At 44.9% G+C, this 15,402-nt stretch overlaps 1 protein-coding gene across 3 annotated transcripts in view; it reads right to left on the reverse strand.

Annotated features, from left to right (window-relative positions):
- ILDR2 (immunoglobulin like domain containing receptor 2) overlaps nucleotides 1-15,402 on the reverse strand; it is a 42,381-nt gene that overhangs the window by 13,055 nt on the left and 13,924 nt on the right. For 2 of the 3 annotated variants that reach the window (XM_065862695.2, XM_071810047.1), the window contains exons 4-6: nucleotides 8,814-8,870; nucleotides 4,218-4,364; nucleotides 3,298-3,474 (exon numbers count right to left, since the gene is read on the reverse strand). In XM_065862695.2, coding sequence (XP_065718767.1) covers nucleotides 3,298-3,474; nucleotides 4,218-4,364; nucleotides 8,814-8,870 — 381 coding nt within the window. The remainder of the gene's footprint in view (nucleotides 1-3,297; nucleotides 3,475-4,217; nucleotides 4,365-8,813; nucleotides 8,871-15,402) is intronic. The other variant, XM_065862696.2, reaches the window with a different exon arrangement.

Genomic DNA, 15,402 nt, shown 5'->3' on the forward strand with positions numbered 1-15,402 from the left:
CTGCATGAGCAACAGCAAGGCAAGTTCTCCACTATATCTCACCATCATGGCTGACCTCTGCCTAGTAACTTGCCATGAGAGAGGCCTCTCACTATTCTTTCTTTCACTGTGCCTACCAGGATCTCAGCTAAGGTACCACTGCATTTATACACGAGCCAGAAAACAACCATCAGCTGGAAATTACTCTGACCTACTAATAAACTTTGGGGAACTTAAACAGGCAGCTTCCAGACTTTGCCTCTCCAGAGCCACTACTCATGCTGAGGCTGCACCAAGTATCTATTTGGGCAACATCTATTGCTCCTGGAACTGATGGAGAATTAGCTAGGCTTCATGCTCAGCTTGCTATTGCAGCTGCGTATCAGAAGGCAAATGAATTTCTTAGTTAATTTTGTAAGCATCTAGAAATTAACTTTGGATTTGAATCTGCAAAGATAACCATGAACAGCTCATAAGATAGTATTTTCCATTATAGATGAAGCATATTTTGTCTCTACATTTATTTATGAAATACTTTTGGCAATGATATTGAATGTTCAACTTATTAAATCTCTTTATTATTCCTTTGTGTGAGAACCAAACATATTGCTTCCTCCTCACACCCTTCTTCATCTGTAAATTGCCATAACCCTTTAATAAGGTTTGAAAATTTTTAGGCCCATCTCAATTATAAGGAAATAAAGATGCAGACATTAACCACTTGCCCAGAACCATTCACTGAAGTCAAAGGGAATCGAACATTCTTCCCTGTTAGACCGTATTTTCTTCTCCTGAATGGTTCATAAATTTCTAATGTTTAATTTGTGTTTAACTAGACACTTTTAAAATTATTCTTCTGTGGGTGGAATCAAGTCAGCCAAAACTGTAAGCTGTTTTCCTCCCCAGAAAGGACAGCACTACTACTTTTTTCAGACAAGAGTGGTTAGGAAGTAAATGATGTCTCATCCTTATCTACTTTCCACATTAAAGGTCTAGAGTCCAGCTCTTGGATCAGAAGCTTCCATGTGTGCATGGTTTAAGGAATTTACTCAAAAGTCTCCAGGTAAGCCCTGCAATTAAAACAGACATAGCACACATCCTGTGTGTTGTCAACACTCTTCTAAATAAGAAAGCTGATTGTTTTTTTTTCCCAGTTCAACCCTAAGTTTGGGAATGAGTTTCTATACTTCACTGGAGCTTTGTCACACGGCTTTAATGCAACCCTGGGCAAATTTTCTAAATATCCTCATGCCTGAATATGCTCACTAGACCACCTCACAGGGGTCATATATAAACAGAAACTATCTAGGGCAAATGCTGTCCTTTTTAGCATGGCAGCCAGGATTAGAGAATCCTGCTGTCTCTGTCCCCCAGCACTTCTGATCCCTTTTTATTAAATAAACTTGACAGAGGGTTGAAGTCTCAAAGATACCAAGTTTCAGATCAGACCTAGACTGGCTGTGTGGAGGACACACAGACCATAATTGGTGCTCCTTCTGACAAAAGGTATTTATTATTAACTCAACCATTACCTGTTTTGTTTAGTTTGCTGTCTGCCCAACCAGCAAATAAGTAGCTTGGAACAGCCACATAATGTTTTCTCTTCTACAGCCTGTAATTAGGGGATATTCTGGCACAGTGGAGGACCTTAAGAGAAAAAGGAACAGCGTGCAGGGTATCACCCTTCCTTAGCTCCACAGTTCAAGGAACACCTTGAACAACACATGCGTGATCCAGACTATGGGTTTGTCCATATAATTGCAAAAAATATGAATTAAAAATTAAAAAAAAAGCTTAAGAACCTCTGTTGTCTTGCCACAACAGTTAAAACTCTGTAATAATAGTTTTATTTGCAATACGTCGTATTTCCTGTCAGGTCCTGAGTTAAGGGATTAAGTCCAGCCAGCTTATTTGGGTTATATAATAAATGCATCTTTCTGTGTAATGAATGTGGGATGTTAAAAGCTGTTCCTTTTGGTTACCAAACACATCCAATTTTTCATTCTGCATTTGTGCCCTGATAGTAACATACAGCAGAGATGAAATTGGGGCTGTGATCTGACTCTTAAAAAAATCCCTGGAATTCTCACAGCCAACACTGCAGAGGAAAAAAATTAAGCACTGGGCTGTCATTCATCATTTTCTGACAAAGGTTTTTGAATTGGGTATGTTCTGCTTTGGATCAGTGATTGATTTATTTCCTATTTCAAAATGCTCCACTCCAGAGCTCTGTTTTGACTTCAGTGGTAAAAATAAAAAAAAGTATGATTGTTGACAGAAAATACTTTTTTGTAATTCCAGAAAGGTTAGTGTACTGACTGCAGCAGTGGAAGGATGCAGCGAGTTGTTCCAAAACCTTAATTACTCAATTATGCTATTTGATCTTGTATTTTTGGGAGTGTCTTATCAAAACATTTTCATAAGCAATATTTAACAACTCTTAATAGTATCGTGCTTTGAAATGAGACATGGCTGATCAATGGCAAACATACTGTGTCAGTACAGTGATTCTACATCAGTGAAAGTAATTTCTGCTGCAGCACGTTTGAATTTGGACAGCCACTCTGATACTGAAATGCTAGCATCTGGCTAAATAGCTACCCTATTCTTCCCTGATGGCAGCTTCCTTCGCAGTAGAAGTGACCCTCACTGAGACAGAATTGTCATACTGATGCTCTATGTTTGACATAGATCCACAACTCCTTTCTAGTTAGAAGCCTTTTATCACTCACACTTCACAAATTCAGAAACTAAAAAAAAAAGTAACCTACTGGCTTCTGTAAGGTACGGGAAGGGGTCTAGCCGCGAATGCTCTTGGGCAGAAACGCCGAGGGAGCATGTCCCCGTGCCCAAAATGCCATTGGGACAGTAAAACATGCTGCAGCAAAAAACTGCTGCCAGAGGGCAGGAAGAACACTTTACCAAGAGAGAGCAGCTTGCAAGGCATTAGATCTAAGCAGAAAACAGCCACTGCCTCTGCTCCCCTGAATTAATCTTCATCCTTTTCCCCTCTGCAAGTAAAGGTTTGCAGCAGTAACAAGAGAGGTCATGAAGGGCCTGAACTTGGGCATGAACTTGGCCTCCCATTCCCCACTGATCTAATTAGGCACCCTCACACTGACACTGTGTTGATGGTACTAGAAAAGTTGGAGCACGTGTCCCTAAGGGATGCAAATGTCATTGCCAGAGCCAGGATCAAAATGCAGTTTCTCTGTGTTTCTTCTGTTCATATCACTCTATCAGTTACAATTATTCCCCCCTTTCCCAGCACAGCTCCCAGTAAGAGGACTGAATGTTGTGCCTGGCACTGCAAATTACCATTTTGGCTTCCTCCGCTGGAGTCACTTGGGGCTAAGGGAGGTGGGTGCGACTTATCCATCAGCACAGCAGGAGATGGGACACCAGCTACAGGAACACTGGGGATGTAGTATGGACCTGGCATGGAGGAGACTCCAGGGGGATACCCAGCTTTCGCTGCTTTACCTGCTACATACACTGAAAAAGAAAAAGAACAGAAGTTAGCATCACACCAGCTCCCACAGCCTGACATGGCATGTGGCCAAAACCTGCACATCACCTACACTGGTGACAACCCAGCAGGAGACAACTGGACAAATGAAATGACAAGGACCAATCTGAATTTTTCTAAGCCTCAAAGGGCACTGAGGGGAGTTTAAAATATGTATATAGCAGATCAGATGAGCACTGCAAAATGCTCAGCAATTGAAAAACATTCAGGGTGTTGCAGCCAGCATTACCGCTGCCATGACTCAGTGGCGGCTCAGCTTTAAAAACAACTGATAACTGAAGCAGCAGTGATGAGGCTCATGAGACTTGACAGATTTGCCTGAGCCTGACTGGGAACCTTGCTGGGTTGCAAGGATTTTGCACTGTTGTAGAGGGCAGCCACTTTGCCTTGCCAGGAAGAAACCTCCCAGGCCGCCCTTAGCTCTGACTTGCAACACTCACTGACATAACAACAAATTTGGAAGAGGAGCACGACACTTTGGAGAAGCAGGCAGAGCTGCCAAGACAGGGAGGGCTCAGGGAATTACATTTGTAATTAACTTTGAGCACTCAACCATGGAGCAATAGGTCAGATGCTTCACTCCCTAAGAACTAGTTCTTTAGTCAAGCAAAATGCATGAGGCAAAGGAAGCACATTCTCCTCCTGTTCTGCCAGGGAGCAAAAGCTGTGCAGGAGAAGATTTGCGCCAGGCTGGGACATGGTCACTCACGTGCCCGGGGACAGCAGCAGGACTCAGGACAGCAGGGGCAGCGGACGTAACAGCAGCAGCTGTGTGGGCAGCACTGGCACCAGCAGATCCCCACCAGGAGGAAGAACAGGAACGCCCCCAGGATCACCAGGCCCACAAAAACCCACTCTGGAAAACACCGGGAGAAAGGCATATACTTACAGGATTGCATATCACTGTAGAAGGGAACATAAGCAACACTCTCCCAGGGGAGAGCACAGGGGCAAAACAGGTAGGTGAATAACAGAAGTGGACTCCCTGCTGGTCTAGGACTCTGTCCTCATCTGTGTCGAAGTACAAATGACACATGACAGTATGAAATGGAGCTATGGAAATGTGGTCCCTTCCTGCGACATCACTGGCTGGCTGAGAGGCGAGCAGCAGGGAGACAGGAATTCTTGTTCCCCTGCACAGAAACCCTTTGCCCCAAGCCAGACCTGTACGAATGCTGCAGGATCTACTCCATTAACATTTGGATCTCATCAAAGACTCATTCTTCCTGGCCATGTTCATGCTCTACTTGTGTGTTTGTTCCCTACCCATATTCTAGTTTTAATGGGACAAACGATGGTGAAAAGCACGCTATAAATAGCCCAGTAAATGAGCCAGGCCTGCCCCTTCACAACTAGGCCCACGCATGCAATTATTCTTTTGAATGTGCCAAATGAACATCCTATTCAGGCACTGCAGCCAGCCGGGAAACCTAACAACCATTTTTTTTTCTTCTTTCTTCCCCCTGCTGATGCCTCAGATGATGTCTGCCAGGCCCTGAAAGGGAACGGTTGAAAAACACCCTACAAGTGAAAGCACAACAGAAAGCACAAAAACCAGGATGGGGTTTGAATGGGAAGGGGAGTGAGAGAAGGTTTCCCAGACTTCACTGCTGAGAAATGTGCAGTGGCAGGTGCCCAGCCCACGCTGCAGCAGTTCCCAGCTCTGCATGCGGCCACCCTGTGCTTCGCAGGCGATTGAATGCACAGGGCTGTGCCTACTGCCACATGGCAACTCCCTGGACTATGGGAATGGTGAGTGAACACATCCGGACCAAAAAATTTCAAGACTTGGAATGTATAGGAGTTGGTTTTACATTAGAGGTGTGCCAACCTATCCAGAAGTCAGATGGCTGGTGAGGGAAAATCCGTGGGGAAAGACTCCAGGTGTACCCAGGCAGTTATGCAATCACCTTGGAAAGGCGGTAAGAAAGCAAAGAAAGAAGTGGAGGGGCTGCTCTGCAGAGAAAAATAAAGCAGTAGATGAGTGCTTCCTAAGTCCAGCATGCATTCACTAAGGGGTCTTCTGGTACATTAATATTTAAATGAAATATTGATACAAGGATTGTAATGTGAGTATTGAATCACATGGGGAAAATAGTGCACCTCTCACCTGCATTGCCAAGCTGCAAGTGCAAGGAACAATGTCCAGGTTGGAACAATCAAAACAGAAGTTTTTTTCTAGTTATTAATAAAATGTAAAACTAAGAAGTGCCATTTTTGATTCATCCAGAGCATTCTGTTTGAACAGAAGTAAAATTCTTAGCTTTGTTCAAGTTTTCCTTAACTCTTCTACAAGCAATTCCCTTTTTTTAAATGCCATTTTTAATCTAGAACTTACAATTCGCTTCAAAAAACGTCAGTGAAAGATCTGGCATTTACAAATCAACACACTTCATTTCAGAAGTGTCAAGCGAAATGTTTTATATTTTTTGAATACTTTATTTCTTTTTTGGCTGAAACAGACAAATTTCATTTGAATTTGCAGATAATTTTGGTCCTGGTAGATTTTTTTTTTTATGAAGTTACTATATGCTGAGAAAAATTCAGCTAATGAATAAGGAAATTGCTGGAGGGAAACATTCATGAATGGAAAAGAGTGAGTTTAGAGTAGATTACTGATACAGTTCTTCAAGTGCTTATTTACTATTTTCACAAATGACCTTTACATAGAAAATAGAATGTGCTAATGTATTTTCAAGACGAGGTAAAGAAGCATTGCCAGTGAAGATGAATACTGGGGTATGTTATAGAAAGGGCCAATTGTCCTTGGGCCTGCAATAAGAAATACAAAATGCAGCAATATACTGAATTTCAAGGAATGCACCAATACTTTCAAAGTCACACGTTCGAGGATTAAGAACAATTTTATGTTCTGAACAGGACCTCATTAGTTGAAGTCAACTGAAAAATAAGAAATGAGCCAGTATACTATTCCATCACAGGACAGCTGTAACTGCCTAGGCAATATGGCCACAAAAATGGCAAATGTAATGCCATGTCCAGTCAAGGAGAAATTTCCAGTAATGTTAAGGAAATATTAACACCATCATAAAAGGCCTCCATGTAAGTTACTCATGTTATACAGCTCTGGTCATCTTTGTAGAAGAAAAGATGAATTCAGGGTGAAGCAGATGCAAAGCAGGGATTTGAGGAGATGAAAGGACTCAATCACTTGCCTTACAGCAGGAGAGATGAAACTTGTGTTAGTCTATTAAAAAGAAGGCTGAGAGCAGATGTGGATGCTGCCTGTAAATATGCTAGGAGGATGAATGCTAGGAGGAAAAGCAGGTACTATAGTTAAAGGTCTTGCAGGAATGGGCATAAACAGGTTGTGAGTAATGTATATGGAAGCTAGAAGATGCACATCAACAAAATCGATCCAATAGGAGAAAGAAAGGCCAAACCCAGACTACTCTTAAACTTACTAAGCTTATGGAAAGGATGAAATTACACAGCTCTCAGTAAGCATGTAAGACAGTGAGACAGACAATCCTTTCCAGTCCTGTTACTTCCTAATCTATTGCAGGGCGACAGCTCAGTGCCTTTTTCTTTTGTCATGTTCTCATCTTGTTCTCTATGACAATCACTGATACAGAGAAGGAGGTGAAATAGTATCACATGACAGAAGTGGCCAGCCACAGTTATGCAATGAAGCTCAGGTGTCAGATCTCTAGAGCTATTAGTGGACAGTTCCTAATGACTCCATCGAGGATAAAAGCCTGGAAGGGAAAAAAACTAACAGCAAGTCCATTGTAAGTGTATCTGTGGTCTTTATAAAAACATTCTGGGAGTATAAAAGGAGGTCAGGTTAGTATGTAGCCTGCGCACTACAAGATACTCTGCATCAGGACTGGATGTTTGAAATCAGTGTCCCAGTCACAGGGACCTATGAATCATGAAGGATTTTACTTCACAGGAAGTGAGATCATTTGCTCCTCTGATAAGGTTAAGAAAACAGCAAAAAAGCTCCTCCTTCATGCACAAAACTGGTATTCAACCACTTCTACCTGCAATACCCTAATCCTTCCTCCAGTACAACTGTTATCTTCTATCATAGCCCTTCCAGATACAACTGTGTAATCCTGAGATTCAAATGATTACCAAGCTGAAATGCTGTATGTTCCCACTGTCTGGAAACCTCTGTTTTGTGCTTGAAGGAGGATCTGGTTTTGTTTTTTCAGGTAACAGGCAATGCTAACAGCTGAAATGTGGTTTGCCACCACCTTTCACACTTCCTTGTTGTTCACACCCATGCAGTGAGGGTACCAGAAAGCCACCTGGCCAATACACAAGGATTTTGTACCCATTCAATAAAATTCTAAATAGCGGGGGGAGGGAGAAAAGTGTTAGGCAACAGAGAATCAACTTCATTCTATGCTGAAAAGACCAATCCCCCTCCTGCCATGCTGAACTTCCAGGGAGCTTTGGGTTATACAGGAGGTGGGGGGAGTGTCTGCCTTCTCTCTGCATCTCTGGGACAGATCTGAAAATAGCTTCACACATTTATGTGGTGTCGCATTTTTGCACAAACGTGTGAAAGAAACACTCCTTGGGCAGTGTCAGGGGATGATCAGATGATTCAAGGGCTAAATGTTCTCACAGCTTTTCCCTTTCAAAGACAATCTGTTGCACAGTCTCTGCTTCCTCTGCAATAAGTGCCAGAACTGGTGGTTCTCATTAGTTTGGCCAGTGAGGGATTTATCATGGGCAGAGAGCTTTCATGTCTGGTCCAAACACCTGGTGTTACCTAGATAAAGCCCCGGCCATGCAGCACAAGAGGGGCTGTGCCACTGATGGGCTGCTAACCAGCACTCTATTTCTAGCACCTCCTGTGCTACCATCTGTGGTGATGGCTATAATGGTACCCACAGGACAGGGTCTGGGGAGCGGAAGTTACTACCGCACAAGAGCGGCTGACGCACAAAGCCATACGGGCACACGAGGCTGCCGAGGTCTCGCAAGCTGGAGCAGCGTTACCTTGGTGCTAGCAGGGGGAGAGCAGAAAGCTTGATATAAAACCTCCCCTGAAAAGCGCTGGCATTTCTGCCCTCACACTGATCCTGACATGACATCAACTATCTCTCTGTGTTGGCTCCCAACATGGCCATTCCTCCCCCAAGTCCCAGCGTGGGCTCTCTCACATCTCAGCCCAACACACTTTCCCAATAAGTGACAGGCTTTTCTCTTTTTATCCCCAGACAAAACACATGTAAGAGGGCACATACACCACATAAAGATGCTGTAGAAGGATAAACAGACAAGATGACAGAGGACTGGGTGACTGAAGGGTGAAATGACTGAATACCTGGCATAATCTCCACAGCAAAACTGGGCAAGAGATCAGCAAGCAGCCCTGTCCTGCCTAGAAAAGATAGAAGGAGGAGAACAAGGAGAGAGGTTACTGCAAGAAAAACACACTCCCCAGCCCCTGCCTTAGCCTCCAGTCCCCTTCCACATCTGCCCATTTGCACTCTGTTAAGTGAATTCCTATCAACCATAGATGTCATCCTTCGTGATGCCTCGTGTGTCTGCCTCTGCACTTCTGCCATTTCTGTGTCCTTGCACTTTATGTTATCAGCAGAGCTGGGGAGAAAGAACCTGGAACAGAGCTTCTCCAATCTAGACACAAAAGAACGAGAGAGGTCCCCTCAGCACGGTTACATGGTAACATCTTTCTGGAGTTGTGCTCTACCCATGCAAAAAGATCCTGGGAACGCACGATAGCTCTCAGAAGGACTTAGTTTACTTTAAAAATGTTGTGATGTAGTTTGGATGGATGTGAAACATCTTTCACCCGAGGCCCTTGACAAATCAGCCACATGCATCTTACACCCGTGGGTGGTGTTCTTCATGTGGGGTTCTGCAGGGCTCCAGGAAAGGAGTCTTGAAGTGAGCATGTGCTATTTATTACAAGATGCTCAAGTAACTTGGTGAGCCTGTGTGATGCATGGCCAACTCTCAAGCGAAACAAACCAACCTGGGAAGGATTCATGTAGAAATGTGCGGAAACACTTTGCAAAAGATAAAGAAAAAAAAGGCAAGTCAACTTCTAATTCATAACTGAATGCAAACAATATCCAAGCCCAAAGGCAGCTCAGTGCTTATTTGTTTTGGCACTGAATTTCTGGGATGCTTCTCACACACAGCAAACATCCTGCATGGTGTTGAGCTATAATTTACACACAACTGTGCATCGGCAGAACGACCTTATGTGCAGCTGTGCTCTATACTCCTATGTAGCACCAGGACCGTGCTTAACGTAGGAGAGCTGCAGTCTGAAGACAGGTATACATTGTGGATATAGCATAACAGAAGCAGCTGAGGGTAAGCCAGTGCAAAAGTTGTAGAAAACTACCTTTAACCTCCCCACATGCCCTTCATGTCCTGCACTAAGCAACACTCAGACACAGTGGTAAACCGGATCCCAGGTTCTTGGCTTCCAATCTGTTCTTGAAGTGTGTTATAATCAAATCCCAGCTGTCCGTTTTTTCTCAGGGCTTCAGCAGAAGTTCTGTAGAGATCAAAAATCTACAAGGATGCTTGCAGGAGCCGTAATAAACATACTCCAAATGCAGGCAGTGCTTTGCAAGCAGATGCAACTCATCAAAGTTGTCCAGTACTCACAGTAACGCCATCATGATGAGGTGCTCCTGAAGCCTTAGCAAGAGATACAACGCTGATCCTTCAGAAAATTATTTTCAAGGAGGACTCCTGCCATTAGTCTACGGCAACATTTTCATCTACATACACAAAGAGTTTCATGACATTCTTTGCAGTCCGTTTTCTGGAAGCACCAGATGTCCAAACTGTTCACAGCTGGTTTGTTATGGGAAAGTGCTCATGTATACTTTCTGCTCACAAGATATAGGCATGTACACATCATATGTGGCTTAAGTCTTGGGTGCCACAAGTGGGCTCCAAACACATGCAAGAAATGTATGCCTTGTGTCACTATATGCTAGACTTACATTATGTTCCACATGCATACTAAATATATTCCTCATTTCCCCAGCATGCACAAAAAACCATGAGATTCTGTGTGTCTGTGTGTGTGTGTGCGAACAACGTACACATGAACCACATGCATTCAGAATGTATTGGTAGACTCTGGCATGCAGCTTGCCTCCCATGTGTTGTTATGTCCACACAAGCTCATGTGCAGCCCTAATCTGAGAGCAGATGCCAATGGACAAACAGCTGGAGGTATATAGCTAATTTAGGGCTGGGATGTGTGGTACCAGAGGTAAAGGAGTGACACCTATAAAGAGCAGAAGCTCCATCTCACAAGTCCAAATAAGCACCTGCTTTATTTTGAACCTACCCAAAGAGCCTTGATCCCTGCTAGTGCTGGGTCTTATGGTGCCTCCTGATCCCCAGGAGAAATCAATGTTCAAGGAGGAAGAAGCATCCCTCAAAAGTAATAATGCTTGAGAACTTGGCAACTCATCATGAAGACAGCTGAAGTAGTTCCTCTGTGCTACCTACGAGCAGTCAAATATTTCCCTGTTTGTGAAGCCTTACTCAGCTCTGCTGAGTATCTGCGTTGAGAATTTGCTCCCCCTGCCCTGCCAGCGGGGCTCACACAGCCGTGAGGGCCCCCAGAACCACCCGAAGGCGATTCACAAAGTCCAGGAGGGCTCAAGGCAGCAGCAAAGTCCAGCATGGCTCAGCCTGAACTCTGCCAGCAAGCACAAAGCCGGCCTCTGCCTTGCCATGCGCCCAGTAGCTTTCAATGCACCCCAGCTCTCGCCCCTCCTCGTGACTGAATTAATTCCCCCTTCCCCCCCCCACCATGCATTTCCCCTTTGGTGCATGAAAGCAACAGACCAGGCTGCCTGCCACTATGGCCACCTCACGGTTGCCACGGAGACGGAAGGCTCCCCGGCAGTGCCCTCACTGAAGGCAACAGCAAGTGGAGTAAAATCACTCAGCCCACCAGCAGGTGCAGGGAAAAGGGGGCCCTGGGGGGGCAAGGGCCACTGCTGACCCTCGCTTACTTGCGCTGGTCCAGGCAGGGGTGCGTCCCAAAGCCAGAGTAGCTGGCGGAGGGGAGACTGGGTGGGCACAGTGCCTGAAGCCGAAGTAGAGAGGGCTGAAATGCCAGCCAGGAGGAGGCCATGGAGATCATGGCCGCTGACCTCCTGGCTCTCTGTACCTAGCTGCTCCTTCTGTGGACAATAAGCTCACCTCACCTCTTTTTTTTTTAAAGAAAACTTGAAGGTGGAGAGCTGGGCTACAAAACAATTTGTGGGAAGAAAACATTTTAGTAAAACATCCTCCCAAGAGACATCTTGCTTGACCACCTTCGCATGGAGGCTCTGCCCACCTGAGCAAGAGGACCACAGGCACTCTGAGACATGGCCAGGCACAGCTGCCAAGTCACAGCTCCGCAGCCCTGCAAGGGATATGTGTCCTCTGTGCAAGCTCTCACCACCAAGCCCCAGCAGACACCCTCAGGGGAAAGGGAACAGAGATGTCCCCATTTACCAGGGTTGTCCCAGGCAGCTCTGTTGGAGCTAGGAGCTCGTCCTTGTTCCAGTGCAGATCTGGGACACACTCCTGTCTGTACTCCCATTGTGCTGCCGCGGGGCTTTACCTGCCCACAGCAGCCTCTCACCAGGCAACTCACACACCCCAGGCCCCAGCTAGCCACAAAGTGCAAGGGAGCCTGTGAGCCCCCAGTCTGTACCAGCAGAATGCAGCAGGAGAGGGCAGGGAGGAGGAATGGGAGAGGGAAAAGCTGAGATGTTGCAGAGAGGGTCCAGAAGGTGCAGGGATACGGAAGAGGCAAGCGAGGACAGCAGTTAATAGGCAGGAGGAGGGCGAGTGATAGAGCGGGAGAGCAAACAGCAGCAGATCAGCGAGGAACTGGAGTCAAGCAGATTATTAGCAGAGAGTCTGCAGAGAAGAGACACAAAAATAATTAGGGTAAGTGGTGCAGCTGAAAAGAAATGATGACATGAATAAAGTAGGCACAGATGCAGTCAGGAACACGCCAATCGGGTAAATATGGGAACATGGTAAATACTGACAATTGCATAAATGTGATAAATATTGAGTAAATACGGGAATAACTGTTGAATCGGTTTCCCTGTTGGGGCTGCCTCTGCAGGCCTACCTGCAGCAGTAAAACCACAGCCACAGGAGGCAGCAACTACAGAAGGAAATGTTTCTTCCTCAGCGGCAGAAAAATTTGCCAAGCCATGCCATGGCAAGAGGTCCCTGGCACAGGAGGCTGGAAAGGACAGGAGAGGAAGTGTGGCCCTTGTAAATCAGATACTCTTCCAAGAAAGCTGCTGCGAGGTTTATTGGGAGACCATGGCTCTGCAATGAGTTCCTCCATTCTCCCTCTGCTCAGAGTAAACTTTATTCTTTCTTCCCCTCCTTCTCTTCAATTGGAGGGAGAAACAGCAGCAGCCTTTCTTGGAAATCAAAGTTTTAGCAGGCAACAAAGACCGCCAAGGAGGCTGTTGCCATGGCTACCTTAGTAACGGAGGTCTTTTAATCACGCCAGTCTCCTTTGTGAGCAGCATGTGGCTGTCGATGGCAAATAAGGAGGGAAAGAGGAGTAAGAAAAACCTTGTCAACAAGTAGCACTTCTGAATGGCATGAAATAAGTGACCAGGAGTAGGTTGGGCTAGGGTGAGGGGGCCTGGACCCAGATTACAAAGGTGGCAGCACAGTGGCCTGGGACAGGAAAGCAGCACCTAATGAGGACAGGATGAGCACTTCGGGGGTGGGAGGACACCAGCAGCCTTCCTGGCATCAATGCCTTGCCTGGACTTTTCAGTGGAAGGCTACCATGCCGATCACTTCCTTCACCTGCCGGCACTACCTGCCTTTGGTCATAAAGGCACAGCTGAAGGTCGGAGAGCCCTCTCACTGCAAAGTTGTTCACAGACACCTCCCCGGCTGAGATCTGGCCTGCTCATCCGCAACACATGGCCAATGGCACTGACATCTCTACCAACCACTGTGATCAAGCACTGGCTTCAATGCTACTGGCAGCTTTTCAGTGAAACTGAGCAGAATCCTAATACCATCACCTAGTAAGGGAAAATTTTGCCAAGAACTTTTCTGTCTCCAAAACCACATGAACTTTTAGAATACAGTCTCTCCTGGCACACAAGAGGCTTCAAACCTGGCTATATTTATACCAGCTATTGAATCACTTTGCTGAGTAAGAATTGTCTTATTAGCACTGCACACGATACACACACGTCCCAGTAGAGATTTATCCTCTCTGAAAGCCAACGCATGTCTCTATTAGTACATTAATTACTGTGCAATATGCTGTGTGTATATGTATTTACATTCTTTCCTACCTATGGGTGTTAGACTGGATAAATTTTGGTTTTAGCCTATATCAATATTGGCTAGTAATACAAACTACCAAACATGTCAGTTTACCAACATTAAGCACTGGTTAACTTCAGAAATTTACAAAAGGCTTAAATGTTAATAGTTGTTATTCAAAGCGTAACAACACTAGAAGCTGAATCTTCTAAAAGACTAATTATAAAATAATATTTCACTAATACATCATTTCTGTCATATTAGCTGCCGAATTGGACGGAAAAAAAAAATAGGCAATAGCTGTCAAGCAGAGCACATGGATAAATAACCAAAGTATCGAACCAACAACTGCGATTAGCGGATCACTGTCCTGCCTCTTCCAGGAACTTGACACATCCTTGGGAATGAAGCCACTGTTTCGTAAAGCATGTCTAAGCTATGTAAAAATCTTGTAATGCAAACATTGCCGAGCTTGCGTGGACCTACGCATTTCAGGACAGCCAGCTGTGCCTGCCTATACCTACAGCCACTGCTCTATAACTGTACCAGCTTTGGAAGGGAGCAGTATAGCTGCTTTCACAGGCCCCTGCACCTGATTAGTAAATTCCAGCTCTTGGAAAGCCTTACTGGGTTCTACCAACCCCAGGCAATTAAGCTGCACTGCTTCTTGGTGTGAACTGGGTCACCTGAAGCCAAGACAGGGTGTCCGCCCTGTGCTTTTGATTCGAAGGTTACTCCAGGTATCCTGCATCCACTGCACTGGTGCACCTGTGGTTCCCTTCAACAAAGGCTGCAATGAATGACTTCACTGAAACCCGCTGACATTCTCATATAAAAAGCACTGCAAAGGTGCTACCAATAACAATTTGATTAATAGCACTGTCTGTGTTTCAAGAAGCACGGCACTCAGCTGCTAGCTACAAAGATAGAAATGTAGACTTTCTTAAATTTAGGATTCAGCCTTTCTGATTCAATCACATTAGTTTTAAAAAATAAACATGTTTGGAGTTGCAAATGGATTCACTTGCTCAGCTGTAATCAGCAAAGGGTTCTACAGTTCTAGTAAAACACATAAGTACAGAGAGCACCACTTGACTCCTGTTGTGGAATTGCTCAACTCTGCCAGTCTAGTCCTGCCACAGCAGAAGCAGAATTCATACAGTTTCCAGCATGCTAGACCCCCTTTGGAGATTTCTAATGCTACCAAAAATAGTACTTTTTAATTTAAATTCTTTCCTTACTCTACAGGAGGTTCACTACCAGCCAATCTCCTCCAGTGTTTCTGAGGCACACAGGTTACTATTGCTCTTCCCTTGCCTCCACTGATTCCAATAGAGAGGGTTAAAGTCCCTGACTAAGCAAAACCTACTGAATGGTCCTTTCAGCAAAGCGCATAAGCACATGCTTAACATCAGGTACACTTTATAAATCCTATCAGCTTTGTTCAGCACAAATGGATATAAATAAATCCTTACATGTTTTTTTCTGAAATAGGTGTGAAATGAAGACAGCACATAGGATTCTCTGGTGCTAACCAGACTCTCTGTGTGTCAATGTGACACATCCAACACATCCAGGTGACAGAACTAAACATGCAA

This window comes from Patagioenas fasciata, chromosome 1 (genome assembly GCF_037038585.1).
Source record: "Patagioenas fasciata isolate bPatFas1 chromosome 1, bPatFas1.hap1, whole genome shotgun sequence".
NCBI lineage: Eukaryota > Metazoa > Chordata > Aves > Columbiformes > Columbidae > Patagioenas > Patagioenas fasciata.